General features: G+C 33.4%; 1 protein-coding gene across 1 annotated transcript in view; it reads left to right on the forward strand.

The window, feature by feature from the left end:
- The window catches only part of LOC106637206 (Talin_middle and talin-RS domain-containing protein rhea), a 912,483-nt gene that overhangs the window by 842,612 nt on the left and 46,143 nt on the right, over positions 1-23,728 (forward strand). The window contains exon 15 of the mRNA XM_089595075.1: positions 9,687-10,325. Coding sequence (XP_089451201.1) covers positions 9,687-10,325 — 639 coding nt within the window. The remainder of the gene's footprint in view (positions 1-9,686; positions 10,326-23,728) is intronic.

Genomic DNA, 23,728 nt, shown 5'->3' on the forward strand with positions numbered 1-23,728 from the left:
TTTAACCATATTCCAGTCTTCATTAGTCGGACTTATTTGATGCCTGCTCAGCACATTCACTGCATAGCTTATATCCGGACGAACAGTATTGGCAGCATATTATAAGCTCCTAACAGCCTCCCGATAGGGAACGCTTTCAGTCGATCTGAACTCATTCAAGTCAATCTGCCTTTCTGATTGCTCTCTTTGTTTTCTTTGTTAATTTAACACGTGACCTATGACCATAGGAGTTTTTACTGGCTAAGAATTATCAAACACAAACTTTTTAAGTATCTTATTTATGTAATTGGTCTGAGTTAAAGTTTAAACTTGGTTTTCTTTGTCTCTTCTGACTTCAAAGCCTAAAAATGATTCAACTTCTCCTAGGTCAGTCATTTCAAACTCATTTTACAGTCTTTACTTCACAGACTTCAATTTGCTAGTATCATTACTTGCTATAAGCATGACATCAACATAGAGAACCAACATCATAATTTTATCTGCCTCATGCCAAGTAAACAGGCAAGGTTCCAAGCTGTGAGATCTTAGACCTATTTTCATTGCAGCCTCCAAGAATCTTTTATGCCATTTTTTCGGACTGACTTTAAGGCCGGAGAGGGCTCTCTGAAGCTTGCACACCTTGCTCTGTTTTTTCAGATTGGAATAGACCAAACCTTCTGGTAACTCCATACATATGTCGTCATCAAAAGTACCATTTAAAAATGCCGTTTTAACGTCAAGCTGACATGTATCCAAATTTAATTTATTGATGACAGCCAAAGCAGTTCTTATCAAAGTCAGTCTTGAAACCGGGGCGTAAGTCTCCGTAAGATCATACTCATTTTTATCTTTGAAACCCCGTATTACCAGCCGTGCTTTGTAATTCTCACATCCTTGAGAATCAACCTTTTTCTTAAGAACCCATTGGGAATCGATGATATTCGGACGTTTACCATTTACCAGTCCTGCAGGTCTGTTTACCAACTTCCAGACTTGATTCTTTGTCATGAAGTCAAGCCCTTCTTGGATGGCTTGATTCCAGCCTTCTTTATCCACAGCCTCCATTGCTTCTTTATATGAAGCTGGATCTTTATTTATTTCTGCCAGCAAAGAGTGGTAAACTAGATCTTCCGCATAAATGGTATTATCTCCTGACGTTTCAGTATCACCGATCTTAAAAATTAGGTCTTTTGTTACTTTTTGCCCGAGAGCTAAGCCCGCAAAGCCGACGTCTTTTACACAACTTTCTTGGACCAAGTGAGCCTCCATTGTTCCTATCAGTCTTTTCGGCCTTCCTCTTTTCCGTTGTATCGACAAGGGCGCTTCCTCCGATAACATTGTCTCTTCTCTTTCCTTTTCGAATTTTAAAAACCACTCGTCTAATTTAATATCTACAGTCACATTTTCTCAGTTTTTAATTGAGTTTTTACCAAAAACATCTCTATACACAAAATGCTCGTTAAATCTTATGTCCCAACTTTCATAAGACTTTCCTTCGTCCGGACAAAGCAGACGATACCCTGTCGGCGTGTATCCTACCATAACCGCTCGTTTCCCTTTTGCTTAAAACTTAGTTCCGGTGTTTCTCTAAACTCTTAAATACGCGATGCAGCCAAATCTTTTGTTTTGACTCAGGTCTGTCTTTTTATTCGGAGCCAGCTTCATAAAAGATATTTCCACGTTATTTAAGCGATGCGGAGAACGATTGTACGCAAATACAGCTGCGTTTAGTGCCAAGTCCTACATGTTTTCCGGGAGTTCCGAATCACATATCAGAGATCGGACTTTCATTTGAATTGTTTTGTTCAGCCTTTCTGACGTACCATTATGTTCAGGGGTATCCGGACAACTCAGTTAAAGCTCCAAGGTCATTTAATATTTTTTGCACGAAGCCTCCCATGTACTCGGTACCCTGATCAGACCTTAGATAACACACATTAGCTTCAAACCCTAGAAGATTTCTACAGCCTTTAACAAAATTATCTAAACATTCACCCGTATTACTTTTTTTTTTTATCGGGTAAGCAATTGCAAATTTGTAATGAAGATCAATAAATACCGAAATAAATCTGTATCTTTTTGGGTAAGAGGGCGGACTAATAATTCTCATTGTATCTGAATGAATTATTTGCAGGGGTTGGGATGCTCGTTCGCGTACCGAAGGGAAAGGCAGTTTTTGGGATTTTGTTCTTAAACACACATCACAAGTCTTAATCACATCATCAAATACGGCTTCTTTCAGACTTTTTACTTCCGGATAGTTTTTCTGCAGTTTTCTTAGATACTCCTACGAAGCATGGCCCAGTCTGTCATGCCACAGCATGGCCCGTTGTTATCTCTAAGTTTTTTATAATTTTTACTAAACGGACTTCGAATATCTTTTATTTCTTCGATCAGGACTTTTCTAACTTCGTGAAATTTTCTGTCATTTATTAAAAACACATCTTCAAAACTGTCATCATTTAACTTACCGACCGAACTCTCTGAATTTTCCGACTTATTATTTAATTTTATATCTGCAGTTGAATTTTCAGGAATAGTGTATGCTTTTGACTCAGCCGTCAATCCTTTTAGTCTTTTGTTGTCCGATTTATCAAATTTAGCCATTCAATAGGGTTTTTGATATATTTTCGATATCCATACATTTTGAGTATTAGGATCGAAAATACTAATCTCGTTGTCATCTAAATAGATTGACAAGTCTATATCAGCAAATTTCCGTAGCGACAATAAATTCTCGTTCAAGTCGCGAGCACACACCACTCCCTTCAACTCAACATCGTTATTGCAATTTTTAAGCAGCAAATTTCCCACTCCCTCTGTTTTCCAGTCTGCGGATGAGTCTGAGTTTGCACAATTTATTTTACTAATCTTGTTTCTGTTAATATTTGTAAAGAATTTTTCAAACTTTGCAAAGTGATCAGTCGCTCCCGAATCAGCGACAAATTGGATTTTATTTTTTCCATCCGATTCTGAATTATTTACCCAACCTGCAGAGTTTAAAAACAGAGTATTAAGGGGCTCGATCAACGTCAGAGACTCACCTTTATTTGACCCTGAAGCATTTTGTTTTTCCTTCGTCTCCCGGCCCTGGTCAGAAACTTTCTGCCTTTTGGGATCTTTTCCGTCCCTGACGTTGCTAGAGTCCCTTTTCTGCCCAAAGTTTCGGAAATTCGAGTGGACTCAGCCACTGCCACGGCCACCTCGATTCCCTTAACTTCCACGGCCCTGCCTTTTAAAATCCTATGAATCAGACTTATTTTGCTCACCACATCTCGGGCTGCATCTCTTGTAAGCTGGGATGTCATGCACGAACGTGCCACATGTGTAGCACTTCCTAAGTCCGGTATCTGCCTTCAGACACTTGTCAGCCATATAATCCCAGTCATCAAAGTTAAAGCAGCGTAGATGGTCCTGGGGCCAAGAGGCAGTCAAAGCTGCCCTTGTGGGGTGACCTCCAGTGGCTTTTGCTAGGCCTTCTGACTTAATCCTCAACATGTACGACATGAGATTTTCATATGTCATACCCTTTCCATCTCTGTTTTGCATTTTAAGCGTGAAGTCTGTCACCTGCACGCTAGGTACCGGTCCGATTACGGCAGTATAAAAGGCATCTTGCTTTTCTTCTTTAGAAAAGGGACCAGACGTTCTTATAGTCTCATAATTCCTGACCAGTTCCTCAAATTTTTCTATGAATTTGGCAACTGATTCTTTCCCTTTGTAAAATTTAATTTCATGCAATTTTTTACGATTTGCGGCCGTTGTAAGGGGCGTCTCCCCTTTCTTAAGTTCTTTGAACCTCCTGCCTTTCTTCCCCTGCCTTTCTTGCCTATTCTTTCTCAGCCTTCCTTGCCTCCTCGTTTGCTTTCTCCTGCATTTCGATCATCTGACTCATCGCGGCCATCATCGAGTCAAACCTAGCCAGCATGATGTTTCCTTAAAAATTCTAATTTTTCTGTTTATCTGCTATATGCAACTTCGTTTTGCTGACGTTTATCCATTTATATTTATTTCCAATGGTTTACACTTTCTTTACTTTAAGTTGGGTATTTTCCAGTGTGCGCGATGGGGAAGAGGGCGCTGCTTCGTGTACAGACTCATTTCCGCCTAATTTCTGCCAAAAATTTTCACTGTCTACATTTATCTCATCAAAGTTTCGGACTTTTTCTCATCTGACATTTTAAACACATCGACCGACTTTTTAAATAACCCGGGTTTATTCCTAGGAAGGTTCCACGCTTTCCCCGTCTTCCCTGAATAAATTTTCTGGCAACGTCACTCTGCCTTCCTTTTTACAAATAAATTCAATGATGTATTTGTAATCGTCACCGATCAGGTAATCCAAAACAAAAGATGGAAATTGTTTTTAGGGAGTCAACTAAAAATCGATCGAACGCAAGCCAAATCTAGTCAACGTGGCCCGAACCGTGTTCTCGTGCTCGAACACAAAGCACGATTGCACGCTGGGCACTTACACAGCCACGCGCGACCGAACACAAGTCTAACGTGACTGTGCGAGTCACACGGAAAATAATTTCATCTACACACCTTTGGCGGGAAAATATCTTTGCCCGACACATGCCATTATTCCCCTTTTATCCACCAACAAGATGGCAGCTTGTTGTCACCCCTCTAACTTGACTTGGGATGAAATTCCCCAACATATTGTCGACAAAGCATCGATAGTTTGGTCGTCTAAAAGAAAATGTAAGCTTTTAAAATTTCAGCCTTTTCTGACTAAATCTGAAAACCGCCTTAAATAGTTATTGCCTAGAGTTCAATTAATTGTAAGCACCAGGAAAGGACATTTATAATTTTCTGCCGACACACGTTCAAACTTTCCCAGTTCAGACATTTATATTGTAACGCGCACGCAAAAGTCGAGGCGACAAGAACAAAAGACGCTAGAAAACACAGAAACAAAACATAAATGGCCTGGTAATATATTTTCAGTCAAAAAGTTTCGTGTCAACACGAGAGGGAGAGAAAGAGACCGAACTCTCTCCTTAGGCGCAATCTGTTGTCCCCCTCTCGATCCGCCCCGCTCTTGCATGTGCGTGTCGCGCTACCGACGCCACGTGTTTCTTGGAATCCCGCGCATTTCTCGAAATGCACAAGAAATCCCCTTTGTTACCTGACGTCGTAGCGTCCAACCTAGGCATCACTCAAAAGAATAAAGTGTTGACCTACCGCTGATCTCGGTTTCGGCGTCCAGAGTTGCTCCCCTATCCTCGACCAGTGTCGACAACGCCTGGTCGACAACGGACTCGGCCTGGTCACCAGGGGTCATGCTCTCGGCCGCTTCCTCGATCGGACTCTCTTGTCCATCCTTTGCTGTCTCAGCCCTTTCTGCCATCCTCCCTTTTGTTACACTCACCCACACAAAAAAATAAAGAAAGGATTACGCGCGGTGATGCGAGACTGGGGCCCGTAACCTGAAGATGTGTGAGTAAAGGGGGTGCGTAAAATAAAAACGAGTATTTTAAAATAAGACAAAATGTTTATTTAATGTAACTGCCGACCGACGTAAAACACAACTGACTTGAAACAGTTTACAGACTTACTACTGACAAAACTGACAAAGACAATAAAGAAAGCTGACGAGAGGAGTAGAAGGCACGGTAGCTTACACTGTACTGACTTTAGGGGCCACAAGTATCACCTTGCCTGTGGCGCTGTCTCACACACTATATATACTACCTATCGAAAAGTCGTACATGCCAACAGTCTTTTTATGTTCTATTAACTTTTCCAGGTTTAAAAATTTTGTTTTGCATAAATTGCAAATTAATAAATCTTTTAAACTGAAACATAATTTTTGTTACAAGTTGTATTAAATTAATTGTGTGAGTTTAATGATAAATTTCTACCTCAACTGCATTGTGTGACCTGAAATAAGTAAAAAATGTAATTTTTTGATTAATAATGTTCATTCATTGTTAATTTTTACGCATTAATTTTTGTCTACGTCAACAAAGAACCTAGAAAACATGTAGGTTCATATAAAAAACAGATGATTACTTTTTTTCTGAATTTTATATTTTTCGAAATAAGATTTACGAAATTTGCAAATTTTTAAACTATAGATAACATTGTAAAATATAGAGAATTTGTAGATGAATCAAAAATTTTTACCCTTAAAATTTTTTTTAACATTTCTCAATGTGGATAATGTGGATAGATGGAAATTTTAATTTTTTTAAATTATGGAAAAATTTCGAACCAAAAAATATTTTGTTCTTCAAATTTACTGACAGCTTTAATTTGAATGAAGATATAACTTGGATTCTTACATCTCGAAAGGGCAAAATATAACTGTTCACGTAAAAATAACAGTTCTTTAACATATAATCCTACATAATCAAAATTATGAGCTTGAGATTTGTTAATAGTCATCGAATAAGTGATGATGAACTACTTGTACTTAATGTTATTTTTGGTATGAGAACCTTACATCCTTTTTTATCACCTGTAATTGTTTCAGCTTCTGTGTTATATTCAAATAATTTTGTTATTTTTAACTTTGTACCATTATAAAAGACATCAGAAATACTTAAGTTTTTTTTTTTCAAAACGAAGAAATTAATTTTTTTAATTTAATTTGTGGGGTGGGAGTCCTTCTAGAATATTATTTAACAAATCTATTGCAAAGTTTATGTAAATATTATCATTTGTTTTATGAACTCATTTATGAGTAGCATGGTCTCTGCTATAATAAGTTATTTTTTCTCCTTTTATGTTTTGTAAGATTTTATTATAAGCCTCCGTTACCCCTGGACTATGTGTTTGTACAACATTCGACTATCACACCTAAAAACATCGGTTAGAAAGTTCGATGATTATATGCATATACATAAATCCGCTTTCTTACGTATCTTACATATTGAGATTAACTTTCGTTTTGGACTAGTAACATGTAATATTTTTTTTTTCACTACGAAATTTTGTACTTTATTCATTTTTTTAGAAAGAGAATATGAACTGTGGATTCTTTGAGTTTTATTTTACTATGGATTTCAATATAAATGCATTGGCTGAGTATCAAAAAGGTGATGAGCCACTTTATAGTATACATATCTAAAATTTTATCTGTCTTATAAGCTAAAATTTTTTTTCATCTCTTTATTTTTTTTACGTGCAAACACTGCTACTTATTTTTTTGAGAAGACGTACTGAAAATTTATTAAAAAAAACACAATAAAAAATTTTTAAGTTACTTCACTTAAATCTCTGTAAGCGGTTATAACGTGAATAGGACACAAAGACCAACTTATAATAAGTAATTTATCTGTCAAAAGTATTGCTAATTTTTTCGTGTTTTCAATTATCTGACTAACCTCTAAATTACAAAAACTTTTATATTTTGATATTTGATCTCGAAATTTAATGTGCTGATATATTTAATAAGGTTACTTCTCGATAAAAAATTGTATAAAAACATGAACAAAAAGAACCTTTTTTTATTTCACTTATAAGTTTTATTATATATTATTAACAACTGGAAATGGGAGTTAGCGCTTGGAGCGCATAGGGGTGTGGAGAAATATACTTCCCTGTGCTCTCCACACGCTAAACGCCCATTTTCAGTTTAAAATTGATAAGTGAAGTAGATAAGTTTCTCAGTTTATTAATTTTACAATCTTTTATCGAAAAAAAGGATTAATCTCATCAAAAATAATAACGTGTTAAATTTTAAGATGAATCATAAAAACACAATAATTTTTATAATTTCAGCAATACTTTTAAAAAACTATTTATGTTTTATAGTAAGTTTTTATTTGCTCGTTGCGCTATCACTATCGACAAAGAGTAAGTTTATAAAGTAAATTAAAAATGTTATATGTACTATATAAAAGGATACTAACTTAATGTTATCCGGTATACAATTAAGACTTTCCAACTCGTTAACTGCCTTTGTTTGAAACGTTCTTATTTATAATTTAGTTTATTGTTATTTATACAGAAACCGATGAAATAAAAAAACGAAAATTCAAGTTATTGTACAGTAGAGGTAAGGTGTCGACAAATATAAAAATAAGAGATGTATCAGAAAAAATCTAATCTTTTAATGAAAAGGGGTGGCAATTAAGCCCTTCTTGTCTCTATTATAAGATAGTCTCACAAAAAATTTAAAGTTAATTAAAAAGGTGTGGAAGGGCTATGGAGATAAGTATTGTGTAATAACCCTATTATAAAGTATCTTTACAATACATTCTAAGTCTTTTTTGGAATATTCTGGGGAGGGCTGTGGAGTGGAAAAATTACCCTACATGTACCCTTCTTTAACATATTTTTGTTCAAACAGAATTATTTTAACATTTACTCAAAATATTCTAAGTTTCTGTGAGAAGGTAGTAGAGAATTGTGGTAAAGGGCTTTAAATACATGTAGTGGGGCTGTAAAGGAGTACTTAAGGTGTATGTGTGGTGAGGACGGTTTACACAAATTTTATTAGGTTAAATTCTGAAAGAAATAAAATGAGTTTTTCCCTGTGTTGTAGGGGGTTGAGGACTTTAGCCTTTTTGGAATTAACAAGATTAGGGTTTACAGGTTTAATTATACTGATAGTTTACTTTACTTGAAGTTCTGGTTTTTTGCGTAACTTCAATGAAATAATTTGACACCATAAAAGAAGAAAAAAATGTTCTCTTTTGATACCAAGATTCAATTCGAAGCATCGCACAACGTTTTTGAATGCAATATTTATATAATACAAGTATTTCATGGGTTAATTATTCGATGTTGCTGATATTTAAGTGAAATAAAAGGCATCATAGTAGTTTACCAAAATTTGTTGTTTCACCCCTTATGGTTGTTGAGCGTAATGGGGGTGCCCAGTCCAGTTCCCTCCAAGTGTGTAGGTTCTTTTAGCAATTAAATGAGCTTTTTACAGCAGACTCTACCTGATGGTGCTAAGATTAATCTATTCTTCTAAGAAACGTGTATGACATAATTAATTAACAGTAAAATAGGGTACACAAGTCTCTTTTATAAAAAAGTCGCAGTTGTAACGTTATCATTCTTACATCTTACAATTTTTCTTAATTAAATTGTCCTTTAGAAATCGAGCTTTTTTCTGTCTGAAAATATTTATACTCCTTACAAATAAGTTTTAATTAACAACTTTTAATATATTTTAGTTGAATTTTGTTGCTAATCTGTAAGAATAAGTTGTTGACAGCTACACAACTTTATTAATTTTAGAAAATTTGCTAGAATGTTATTAGTTTTTATTTATACTTAAAGTACTTATAGAAGTTGTTATTCACAATATTAACTATAGCAGTAGTAGTTTAATATTATTTGAGTTTAAGTACTATAATTTATTTAAGGATTACAAGCTAAGACACTACATTAATCATTTGAAAACGTTTTTAAAACCTTTACTACTTGATTTTATTATTTTGTACATTTTTGTGTGAATGTTGTGATAAAACGATATTTACTCTTTCTATTTTATAAATATATTAGAATTATTTTGCGTACAATTTAAATAAGAAAAACTTTATTTTATGAAAATTATTTAGTTGAATCTCAAACAGAACATAGAATAAATGAGTACGAATACGAAATATTTATGCGCTAGTAAAAATTATGGAAAAGCAGGAAGTTTGACCTTTTTTTAAATAAATTTAAAATTTTTGAATCGTATTTTACAATTTATAACTAATGAATATATTTAAATTTATAAAAAAATTGTTGTCTAGGTGATGGTAACCAATGTAACATCATTGCTAAAGACTGTAAAGGCTGTTGAAGATGAACATACCCGTGGTACACGTGCATTGGAATCGACAATTGAGGCAATAGTTCAAGAAATAAGAAACTTAAGCATTTCAGAATACTCAAAAGGTAACATATTACCTGAGGATCTAGAAAGATGCACTAAAAGTATAAGCATATCAACAGCAAAAGCTGTATCTGCAGGTAATAGCTGTAAACAAGATGACATAATAGTAGCTGCAAATATGGGACGTAAATCAATAAGTGATATGCTAACAATCTGCAGAGTGGTTAGCATGGAGTATGTGGAAAATGTAGACACGAAAAAGCGTATACTTCAAACTGGTCATGACGTAGCAATGAGCTACAGAGAGCTCCTTCAAATCGTACTTCAAATCACATCAAAATCTAACGACTGTAAAGATTTATTGCTTCCAATCTCTCGTAAAATTGCAAATAGTGTTACAGAGCTTGTTGCATTTGCTGAGACAATAAAGGTTAATAACCAGATGGGATCAAAGGATCCTACAGTAATTGCAGAAAATGAGCTTTTAGGGGCTGCAGCAAGTATTGATGCAGCTGCCAAAAAACTAGCTGGTCTTCGTCCTCGTCAACTTGCAAGGGTATTAAAACTAATATTTTTATTTTATTTAAAAAATTGCTTATAATCTTCTGTTTTCACAAAAAAATCTGAAGTCTCCATTGTACTGTAAGATATGTTTGATATTCTTGGTTGTATTATTACTATCAACTAGGAATCAAACATGTCAATACAGTGGCTGGTATCATCAACTCATAAACTAGTGTAAGTCAATGGTAAGAAAGTAGTTATGCTTAATTAAACGAAAGCTTAACTGGTTTTTTTTATGAAGTAATAACGTTGCACTTTTTAAGGTAATAATAATTTTCTATTAGTGAGAGTAATTAAATTTATCAAGATTTCCTATCTAATACGATACTGCCGACTTGAACCTGGAATTCTTTTCTTACCGAGAAAGTTCATTACCAATTTCGTCATCGAGGTCTCGGCGACTCCTCTTCTCAGCGATTTTTCAGTCCAACGCCTTGCTGACGTGGTATGAAAGAATATAAGAATTTACTCTAATTTATTGATGGGTAAGTATTAATACAAGTGATTGAATTTATCGACATTTTCCATCCAATACCATATTACCCAAGGCAACTCTACTTTTTCTGTTAAAACTACCGTTTGTAGAAAATTGTCATTCGCAGCAATTGAAAAAAGTGCCACCTCGACCATGACTTGCATGTGAAACTCTTTCCTTACCGAGAAAGTACGTTACCAATTAAGTAAATTTTAATATTCTTAAGTACCATATGAGCAAGGAGTTGGACTTATTAATCGCCGGAAAAGTATAAAATGTAGCAATTGAGAAGAGAAGTCGCCAAGACCTCAATGAGAAATCGGTAATGCACTTTTCTGTTAAGAAAAAAATTCCAGGTTCAAGTCCTGGTCGAGGTGGCACTTTTTTTCAATTGCTGCATATGACAATTTTCTACAAACGGTAGTTTTAACTAAAAAAGTTGGGTTGCCTTGGCAATATCGTATTGGATGGAAAATATCGATAATTAAATAACTCGCATTATTACTTACCCATTGATAAATAACAGTAAGGTCTAAGATTCTTACATACCAATTTTCTATTAACTTTTGTCAGAGCAGATATCTATGAATTTTAGGAAACTAAACTATTTTCTACCAAAACAATAATCGATTAGAGATACCTTCTTAGTTTAAAGAAATCTTCAAACATATGATGCAAAGGATTAATTCAGTTGATATAACAGCACGTATGGAAAATTTTCTTAAGGGATCCTAAATAATCCTGTTCCTAACAAAAGTAAAAGAATATTTTAGTAGTATAAATTTTATGTAACTCTACGGGATACACAAGCAATAGGGTGGTATAATATGACAGTGAATAAAACATATTCTGAAGTGTATCCTAACTTACAAATGAAAAAATTTTAGTAGGATAAGGCATGATAAAAATAAAACAACCAATGAATAGAGCCTCGTAAACAATAAGAAAAAAAAATAATACAACACTTTTGTTAAATAAATGTTGAACAAAAATTTTTTAAAAACTAAATGAACAATTATTAACCTAAAAATAATAAATTAAAGAAAATCAGCAAGGTATTTATTGATATTAATAAAAGCCATTACTGAAAAAATTTTTCAAGAATTAAAAAAAAAAAAAAAGAAATGATTTCTTAATGCATATAATACGTCAAGGATTAAAAGAAAATAAGCCAATAAGCAGTAAAAAAGTATTTTTATTAAAAAAAGATTCCAAATCAGATTAGATAGAATGCAAGAGGTCGCTGATTCGTTTTTCATGATTTTTTTTTTTTTTATTAGTGTAAATATTTAAAGGATCAAAATTTCTATTATCTCTGCATATGTGTTAAAAGGTGTGAAGGAGAGAAAATAGTAGGAATAATTTACTGTAGTGACATATTTTCTCAAGGTCACAGTTTAAAAGTCCTTTAATTACTTTAGAGCAAAACGTACCTAAAAAAGTAATGTATAAACAACTTCAAAAACAATAAAATTTATTAAGTAATGAAACTAACAGTACCTTGGTAATGCTATGTATTAGATCGATATCCAATAGATGCTCTATGATGCCAAAATAATATTTCTTATTACTTCGTATAGTTTTGTTGTATGATAAAGTTTTGGTGGCAGAGAAATCATAATAAAGTCAGTCGTTAAGCAGTGTGTTTGAATTAAGGAAATAAGCATACGTTTTAGCGCACTTATAATTTTTAGTCTCTAATTTAAGCTTGTATAAAAATATTATTTATAGCTCTTTCTTGCTAAATAATTCAATTGACTGCCATTGAAATCAACAATGAGTTAAGTATTTTGTATTGCTTCTTATAAAAATGTTTGGATATTGTACTTGATGCAAATTTTTATTAATCGTAACAACAATTTGGCACAATCTGATTACAATTTTTTACTTATTACTTGTTTTTCGTAAAATAACTTTGTGTTAACTTCGTATTGCAGTCAATTAAATGAAACATAAATAATATACAATATTTCTACCAAGTTCTTTGAATTTTGTGTATTAGTTAAAAGAAGCGTTTGTTTTGATAGAAGAAGTATATAAAAACGCATTTAATGAAAGAGCGTAATATGTGCATTACTTTTTTCTGCCACCTTTAATGTAGGGAATACTACTTTCGCTATTAGAAAAACGTTTTAATTCACTAAAGAATCTCTTATACATTACTTTACAGTTTTTAAAGCAAAGCGTTTTTCTTTTTATTAAAATAAGTGAATCAAAGAAGTAGAGAAAATTTAAATAATATCAATTTTGCAATTCTCTTAAGTTTCATAACATTTTTCATCGGAAGTGGAAAGATTATTCATATTTAGCTATTTCCCTTTTTTACTAATTAGGGAGTACATTGTAATAAAAATTCTTACCATAACTATGCTATCCTGACTTACGGTTCTTTTACTTAACCTTTCTCTACAGTTACCAAAGATTTTCTGGTGCCATCTCTTTACCTACCCTTTGACGTTTTATAACAGTATTCATACAAATATAACATTAAAATAAATACTTCTAATAGTAAAGCTTTACGTCCTTTTGCACTTTGCACACTAACTCCTTGTATTTAAATTTCAAACTTAAAAAGCATTTATCTTACCACAAGGCTGAGAGAAAAAAACGTTTTGGTAGTACAAAAATAAACTTAAGTAACTCTTTATATTAGAATACCTTAAAAAAAACATAAACATCATTGACAACTGCAATAAAAAAAATAATAATTATAAGCTAATCTTATCATTACCGTCAATTCCCTACTTGGACGGTCCTATTTAATATTTTTGTAAAAAGCATAACATTAGTCTTGTAAACAGTTAAACTAATAAGTTAAATTCGATCTTTTCACTTAGAAAAAAATGTAACCAAGCCACTCGATAAAAATAATGTCATTTGCCACATACCATGTGCGAATTGCAACTGCTGTTATGTCGGTCAAACATCGAGAGGTATAAAATTAGGAATGGCAGAATATAAGAGAGACATGGAGAAAAAAAAATGTGCTTGTACTATCACAACATAGCATTGAATTTACACACAACCTTTATTTGGATAAAATAAAAAAATTTTAGACACAGAACAAAATTACAAAAAGTGCCTTCTTCCGAAATATTAAATATGCATTATTCCAATAATAATATTAATAGACAACAAGATACAGAAAAATTAAAAGTACAGTTACAAGACTTATACACATAGATACGGTACTTATGCTCACAAAGTGACAATACTTGTAGTTACAATAATAGTAGTAAGGCTAGTACTAATAACAAAAATAACGATATTCTAAAAGAACAACTTTCTAATCTGACATACAGAAAGTTAGTTTGAGGCATACAAAAAATAAAATATTTAAATAACTTAAAGCAGTTTTACTTGAAATATAACTACTGTATAGTAAAGCCTTTAAAAAATTATTAAAATCGGAGAAAATCAATCAGTAAGAAACTGTGGACGTCTTCTAAGAGTCTAAAATGAGCAAACTTGTCTGTGCTAACGTTCAGATAGAGAACTAGCAGTCTTCAGAATTTGCAGGTGGTAAGATTTATCAGAGTTATATAAGATTAATCTCTTAAACTTACTGTACATAAATCCTACTAGAAGTCTTGTATTATAATTAATCCGAATAATGTTTCGGTCTCTAAGCACTAATGCTTGCTTGCTGAATGATACATTATGACAATTAATAATTTTTTCTTTTCTTCTTCTACAGGGTTACCATGACAGCCTACTGGCCTAGTCGCCAGGGCCTTCCACTTACCACCTATGTATGGGGGTGTATTGATACACCCATTTCCAACCTTTTTTACTAATATCCTACCTGAATCCATGGGCGCAGTGTGAGTATCTCTGGTGAGACAACTTGCCAGTTAAGCTGACACTTTCTGCACCAATGGTGCATCGGGTCGACTCACAACTGTGTAGCCTTTCCCCGGAGAGGACTTAATATTTCGGGACATCCCCTTCTCGCCGATTAAGCTGATACTCTCTGCCGAAGCATTAGATCCAGGCTAATTAGCATCCCCCCAGAAGCCCCATGTTTCAGGGACCACTCTTTGCCAGTAATGCCGGCGATCCCTGCCTGGCGCATGGGATCCGTTAATCCCTACCTATAGCCCGAATACTGTGTTATATTTACCCAGGTCTGAAGGACTTGTGAGGCAAGTTAAAAATTCTAGAATTACTCTGAAGGAAAATTTTACAGAAAAATTTGCCCCGATACAGTTGGGGTTACATAGGAACTTTTCTGGATAAAAACAGTTTTTGAAAAAATCTGTGATAATGGATAATATTCATAAGCAGTTACCTGAATAAAAATTGTGCTTGTTCGTGCAAGTATATATCTGTTGAAGTTGAACAATTAAGAAACAGTTAAATTTCTAATCACTAATGCTTGCTTACCCAAACATACATTTTGTTAACTTACTTTACGAAACAACTGTTGGGTTGCTTGTTGCTTAAGTTTGCTCATTAATTCTTGTTTTTCGTTAGCACTTATGTTTTAAAAAAAAAAAACAGTTACGTATAAACAAAAATTATTTACGTTTAGAAAGATACTTTTGACAAATAATGTTTAAACACAGCTGAGTTGCTAAAAGCCAATGCTTGCTTATCTGTGAATATGAATTACGTTATTTTTAAATGTTTATATGCAGTTAATAAAGCTGATCGTTAATGCTTACTTGCCTGTAGGCATATTTTCTTAAGAAATAATAAAAAAAAATATTTAGGTAGATAACCAGCTATGCTTGATGACCTAAGAATAAATTTTAAAAGAAAACTATACCAAAAAAAAATTACTACTTCTCTGAGATTATCTTTAATTTATCTAGAACACTGAATTACAAATAAGTTGTTAATTACCCATTTTTTCTGGCTTGATAATAAATCCTGTTAAGTAACATTATAAAATAAAATTCACGTTGCTAGGACACGATCTATTGATAAATAATACATAAAAATATTTGAGTGGCTACTATTTAATTTAATCACCAATACTTCATCACCTAGGGTACGTTTTGGAAACTTACTATACTGAAAGACGTGTAGGTTACTTATTTCAGATGCCTGCTATTCTAAAGGCTCATTTTATAAAAAAAGTACTTAAAGATGGTTAGGTTATTGATTGCCAATACTAATGTTTTTAAGGATACATTTTGCTATCTCACGGTACTAAAAAACAGTTGAGTTGCTAACTACCGATGTTTGCTAACTAGATTCTATAGTTCTTAAAAGTACTCTACTAAAAAACTACCGAATTACTAATTGTTAATTCTTGCTAACCCTCAGGCACATTTTATTGTCAAAGAAAACCAGACACAGCTTGGCTGCTAAACACTGATTCTTGCTGGCATGAGGGCATATTTGAACAATAATTTCTACCAAAATACGGTGAGGTTGCTTATCCCTAATGCTTGCTTTTTGAAAAGTATATTTTGCTAATTGTGTATACTAAAAACTTTTTGAACTCCTAATTTCCAATGTTTTCTTACTTCAAAGAATATTTTTTAGCTAACTGTACATGAAAACATATGAATTGGTAACCGCTGGCGATCATTTGCCTAACAGCATAGTGTAATGACAAATATTACTTACAGTTACATTGCTAATCACCGATGCTTGCTGTTTCAGATAATGTGTAGATTACTTATTTTATTTGTAAATATACAGCTAAATCGCTAATTGTTTATCCTTAATTGTCTAAGTGCACATTTTTTAACAGATTATACTCAAAATTGTTTGCAAGGCTTATTGGCTATCCTTGCTTGCCCCAGAAAATATTCTATCAACTCAATTTTTTCTGACCCAAGAAAATATTTTTTAAAACAAATAGTACTTATAAACAGTAAGTTTACTGATTAACAATGCTTAATATTCTAATATTTGTTTTTTATTCACTTTGCAGAGAAAAAGGTGGGTCACTTATCTCTAATACTTGTTTTAGTACGGGCCGATTTTGTTAGTAAATGATACGAAAAATCAGTTAGATTCATAATTACTGATGTTTGCTTGCCTAAGGATACACTTTATTAATTTAATATACTTAAAACTAGTCCAGCACACACTTTTTAAAAAAAATATTGGAACGACCCTTGTATAAGTGTATACGTGTTTATGTGTGTTTAGCTGCACTGTGAGAGAAATAGATTCTCTTTCTTGATGCTGCGTTTTCTTATATTTGACAAACAGTGCAGTTCATTTAAATAAATATCAAACTTTTTTCATGTATATAGTCCTAATACTAAAAAATGGTATCTGTGGTAGAGAGTATCGCTTACTACGCTTTGCAAGCATTTTCTAGTCGTCAGTGTCAGACATCCTTTCTTCTTCTCTTTGCTTGTTGTCCATGGAACTAAGAACACATGAAATATGGTGTGTGTATAAAATAAAAAAGTCAGTAGATAGTTAAGATAAGATGATCAAAAATTTACGGAAGGGGACGCTCGAAGTACGGGATATGGATATCGTCGTTTAGAAAGAGCAAACATAAAAATCTTTCGAAAGCATTATTGAGAAACAAAATTAATACAAAAAAGAACAACTAAATTGAATAGAGCATATGGGCAGGTTTAAAAAAAATTTATTTCCTGTCAGAATAAAAAAAAGCTCGTTCTTATGAGATGCTTTCGATAACTAGATGACAAACATGCATTAGATGAGCGTAGTAAATTAAAAAATACTGTGTAGCTATGCTTCCAACATGGCAGATTTGTGGCGTGGTAGTTAAGGTTTTCACGTCACTACTTAACAATAGTATGTTTGTAAAGTATGGTTGGACTGCATATGTGTAGATAATAAGGAGAAGGGTAGATGAATAGCTACAAGTATCACGGTATGACTCAAAAAAATAAGAAGTGACAAATTCAAGCCATCGTATAAGGATTCAGTAGAAACCTAATACTTCTTACCAGGTTTTAGGTATGATAAAGGTTTTGACAGTAGAAAAAATTGACAGGATCTGCAGAGAGACACAAGCGTGCACAGATAAAAGGTTGCAGTTAACCAGTAGAAGTTTAATGTAGTATCAATCAGCAGCGAGAGCAAAGTCAAAAGAGAAGAGGAATACAGAAAACCAGTTAGAGTGATAGATTTTGAGTAAAATAAAGTAGAAGAAAGTACGGAAAGTCATAAGGAGTGGAATGTAAATCAATGAACAGGCGTAAGCTAGATAAAAAGATGTAGTGTATGTGATCCTGCGTATATGTTAGCCTCGTTTTGAACGCTTTTCTATATGTATATATATATATATATATATATATCTATGTATGTGTATTACAGCGCCTGAAATAAAGGCAGTCTATCCTCACAGCTCCTTGAGTGTTCACGTCATTTACTGAACCCTGCCTCACATATAATACAATGGCGACGAGGATATAGGAACAAAAACACGTGCACTAAACAAGTAAAGCAGTAAAAAGCAGTAAATAATTAAAATTGCTCAACCAAAATTTAAGTATACGGTAATTTTTTTCTTAAAGTACACGGGTATACGCATGAAAAGCGCCACGTAATTTCAAACGTCGCAATCGATTTTTTGGGCAAATAAGTCAAGAAATTCAAGTAAAAGGAATGACGTGGATACAAAGTTTAAATAAAGACCAACTTGTTGCACTCTGCATAGAAAACGATATCGAATCGTCATCAGATAAAGTAGACGAGTTACGAGCATTATTACGCGAATTCGTTAAAAATAAATTAGATCAAAATAATACCGCTACAATAGAAGGATTAAAAATGACTCAAGGTAATGAAAATATAACCGGAACAAATACAAGTGAGGTACAAAGTGAAAACGGTGCGATAAGTGTAATAAAGAAAATGGAAGTAACCGGCAACTTGGATTTTGATATCAAAAAAGACGATTGGGAGCAGTACGTAGATAGGATAAGTAAAGTTGGAGTAGAAATATATGACGTCATTGCCAAAGTATGTAAGCCACATAAGCCAGGTGCTAAAAGTTACGACGAAATTATTAAACTGGTAAAGAAACGTTCAAAGCCGCAAGCATCTCATCTGATATACCGCTCCAATTTCCGCCAACGAGTGCAAAAAGATAACGAAAGTATAAGTGATTACGTGGCTGAGTTAAAAGATTTAGCTAACGATTGCAAATTCTATAATTTGGAAGATCAAGTATTAGATCAATTAATAAGTGGTTTGAAGAATAAAAGTGTGGTAGCCGAGCTGCTAAAAATATATGAACCAACACTAGAAGTAGCTCTAAAAAAAGCATTAGCCACAGAAGCAGCAAACAAAGGAGCCGAAAAATTGCAAGAAGCCAGCAGCAAGAAATTTAATGATGAATTTCACAAGTTAAATATGGCGTCAAAAAATTCCCGTGGTAACAGAGGCGGACGTGGGCGAGGCAGAGATAACAGACAGTATCGAGGCGGGAGTAGAGAACAAGGACAGCAATATCAACATCAGAGCGGACAAACATCATCAGGAGCAATGCAGAGGCCTGCGTCGAAACCAGCTACACATCCAGGGTATACGATGGATTGCTATTGTTGTGGTAAGCCAGGTCATTATGCGCGAGAATGTCATTATAGAAAGGCTACATGTAATATTTGTAAACGAACGGGTCATCTGAGCCGCGTATGCTTCGAGCAAAGACCACACAAATCAAACGATCGCAAAAGCACGCGTGTAGGTTTTCTCAGTGCGAATGAGAAAAAGAGCGATAGTGATAGCAACGTCAACTCAGAGATACGTAAAATGTTTTCTTCCAAAAATCGCGATGCACATTACTTAAAATTACATACTCCAGCAGAGTCGCGAATGTTTCATTATTCGAACCTTTATATTCCCGGTAAAACCCGTGATGAGCCACAATATTTACAAGTTAGGATTATGGATAAAGTCATTTCGATGGAAATTGATTCGGGAGTGGCAATGTCAATTATCACGTTAGATCTTAAAGATAAATATTTTGCTAATATTGAAATGTTTAAAGCTGATATCACTTTGATGAATCACGATGAGTCTCTGTACGAACCCGTAGGTATGCTAAAGCGCGTTTAAGTAGAAGCAAACGGCAATACAATTTGGACTGATGTTTACGTTACTAAATCAAAAGGCCCAGCTATCATAGGTCGCCCATGGTTAAAAGCTTTGGGAATGTGGCCGTTATACAAAAATTTAAAAATAAATTCAATGGAAACAGAAGCAAGTATTACGGAAAAATTAAAGGCAATTTTACGTAAACATAAAGCATTTTTCTCACCCGGGCACGGTTCATTTACGAAAGGTAAGGCTAAACTCGAATTAAAAGAAGGTAGTAAGCCAATATATATGCTTCCGCGCACTTCCCCTTAGCATTGAAAAAGGATGTAGAAAATGAAATAGATAGATTAGTTGGACTTAGGAAATTAGTTCCGGTGGATAATAGCGAGTGGGCTACGCCTATCGAACCCATTTTGAAACCAAATGGCAAATTACGAATGTGCGCGGACTTTAAAGTAACCGTAAATCCCCAACTAGTAACTATGCGATATCCAGCACCTAACTTTGATCATGACATTGCTAAATAACAAGGTGGGGCTAAATATACGAAAATTGATTGTGCAGACGCATATTTGCAGGTACCGGTCGACGAAGAATCGCAAAAATTGTTAACAATTAACACACATAAAGGCCTGTACCGTTATAAATATTTAGTTTTTGGCATTAGCTCAGCCCCAGGTATTTTTTAAAAATTTATGGAAGAAGCACTAAAAAATATACCTAAAATAGCGATAGTAGCAGACAATATAGTAGTCATCGGCGATACGCCGAAAGAACACTTAGAAATTCTTGATAGAGTATTAACGATTTTAACAAAATGCGGTCTTAAAGCTCGCGCGGAAAAATGTGATTTCTACAAAGATAAAGTAACGTATCTGGGATACGAAATTAGTCAAAAAAGAATTGGAATCAATTCAAAGAAATATCAAGCTATTGTCGAAATGAAAACACCTACATGTAAAAAAGACGTACAATTATTACTGGGAAAAATTAACTATTACAATAGATTATTTAAAAAACGTGCAGAAATTTTATCGCCATTATACGACTGCAATAATAACGATGAATTTTTTTGAAGGAAGGTGAATTCTTGAAGAATGGGATAAAAAGAGAAATACTATACAAGTAAGTAGTGTACGTACATGTGAGTGTACAAAGGGAAAGGAACGACGTAAGGAATAGTGTGTGTGTATACACAACGAACCATGAGGATTAGTCATCTCGTGACCAGGATATTTATTCCGATAAGCCATGCGTGTAGATAGAAAAAACGAGCTGTGTATCAGATTCGTATGCATTATATAGGTTTGAAAATAAAATACCAAAGCCAAGGAAAAGTTTGGCTGTGAGAACGACCGTCAACTATACATCAACATGTGTGCACCTGTATCAAAAATATTTTATACATTTACGTATAATATATCTTTCTTTATTATAGAGTTCTTTTAATAAGCCTACTTATACTGCTGAGAGCCCCAATGCATCCCCTTTACTAACCACTCTCCACATTTTCTGTCATAACAAATCCGAAATAAATAAAAACTTTTTTTTCACTGCCTTCTACAACTTATATTGAGTATTTTAAAATTTTTATTTAAATAACTTTAATATTCGTCTAGGTTTACTATTATTTGTAGGATACTTCCCTTTAGTTCTATAACAGTATCAATTTTATTTTTCCACGACACTCGGGAAGCCAACAGATTCAATTTCTGCTCATGAATTTAGAACAAATTAAATCATTATTTTTTATGATCGTTTTAATCTTAAATTTTAAGACTGTTTTACATATTTTTTGTAAGTATGAAACTTAGGCACTTAGCCCTTTTTTCTTAAGTATTATCTTTATTTTAATGTTTTGGTTGTTTAAATTTTTAGCCATTCTAATAAGCAGTTCATGTAACGGCTCTGTACTGCTGTGTTACTCTACACATAAAAATAATAGAACCGTGGTTGTCATTGCCAGTAGCCGTACGCATCTAAAAAAAGACAAGTATACTTATACCTAATCAAAAAAAAAAATTATAAGTGTTATAAAAAAATAACTAGTATATCATTTAGAAGTGGTGTTGAATCAGTGGTAATCGTGTTTGTTACTGACACAACGCTGTTCTGGGAGTTGTGGGTTTAATTCCCGGTGAGAGCAGATTTTTTAAAAAACTGTTTTCATCGAGAAAAGTTCCTATGTAACCCCAACTGTATCGGGGCAGGTTTTTCTGTGAAATTTTCCTTCAGCGTAATTCCAGAATTTTTAACTTGCCTCACAAGTCCTTCAGACCTGGGTAAATGTGACACAGTATTAGGGCTATAGGTAGGGATTAGCGGATCCCATGCGCCAGGCAGGGATCGCTGGCAATACCGGCGAGGAGTGGTCCCTGAAACATGGGGCTTCTGGGGGGATGCTAATTAGCCAGGATCCAATGCTTCGGCAGAGAGTATCAGCTTAATTGGCGAGAAGGGAATGTCCCGAAATATGAAGTCCTCTCCGGGGAAAGGCTACACAGTCGTGAGTCGACCCGATGCACCATTGGTGCAGAAAGTGTTAGCTTAACTGACAAGGTGTCTCGCCGGAGATACTCGCAACTGTGCCCATGAATTAGGTATGATATCAGTAAAAGGGTTGGAAGTGGATGTGGCAATACACTTTCACACACAGGTGATGAGTGAGTGGTCCCGACGGCTAGGCCAGTGAGCTGTCATTGCAACCCGGTAAAAAAAAAAAAACGTATACAATTTTTGAAAGAAGCCACTGATATTTCTTCATATGCGTATAAGAATAAAATTGTTTTTAACACAAATATTTAAATTCAGGTTCCTGAATTTTAAAAATTATAAGTGCATGGAAATTAATCAAGTTACATTAAATAATATTAAATTTTAAAAAAAAAATTTTCTTATCAAAACTTCATTATTACAAAGTATTAAGATATTGCAAAATTTAATAGTATATACAAATGTTGTTTTCAACTATTTAAAAACTTTTATGCAAGTTTGATTCGAAAGATATAAGTGTATCAAAAAATTAAGCCTTATATCTGAATTTTACTTAAATTTGAAATTTACCTAACGAAGAATAATTCTAACATCTCATCATTTTTATTTTGGATCTATATGTTAATACGATTTTTAGTTCTTATTATTTATTCGTGATTTATTTGTCATTGAAAACTTTTTCATTAACTATGCTTTCTATTTTTGAGTTGTTTTGACATTTAGTTTGTACAAAACTATTATTTTTATTGTTGCATTGGGACATTGCAACATAAAATTTTCAATGTTTAAATAAAGATTTTTTCACGTACAAACGTATGTTGTAGAATTTTTGATCTTGAGACTTATTGATTATTGTAGCAAGTGCTGATACTTAAAGAAATTGCTTTTGGTAACACGTTTTTGCTGAAACATGTTTTTGCGTATTCCGTTATTACATTAAGAATTTTATTAGTCACGAAGTAAGTAAATTTATTGTAAGTCATCTTTAAACTGTTAATTAAAAAATAACAACCATTATTGTAAATGAAAACTTATCATAATCATTTTTTGTTTTTTCGTCTTACAGAAAACCTGAAATGTCTTGGTTTTTTAAAAATTTTATAAACATATTCATTCCACTGAAAAAGCTTAGTTTTGTTGATTAAATAAAAAGTAAAATAACCTTTCACCTGTTGATATAAGTACTGATGTATGTAAAGTATTAGTTTACACTAAGTACATGCTGTTAATGAAGATTTTTCCTGCATATGGCAAACATGACCTTCATTTACAGTTCAATGTATGGATATCCAAATATTCTGTATTCTAACATATCCTAAGCTTTAGTTTTATTCCTAAAAAAATTGTGAGGAAAGATGTATTCAACTTATTACAATTTTCTTATGAGTAACTACAAGAGTATAAGTTTGCCGTTAAACCAATGTTATTTGAACTTA

Source organism: Copidosoma floridanum, unplaced genomic scaffold (genome assembly GCF_036245765.1).
Source record: "Copidosoma floridanum isolate Cflo_tuat_1 unplaced genomic scaffold, Cflo_Japanese_pri ptg000024l, whole genome shotgun sequence".
Classification (NCBI taxonomy): Eukaryota; Metazoa; Arthropoda; class Insecta; order Hymenoptera; family Encyrtidae; genus Copidosoma; species Copidosoma floridanum.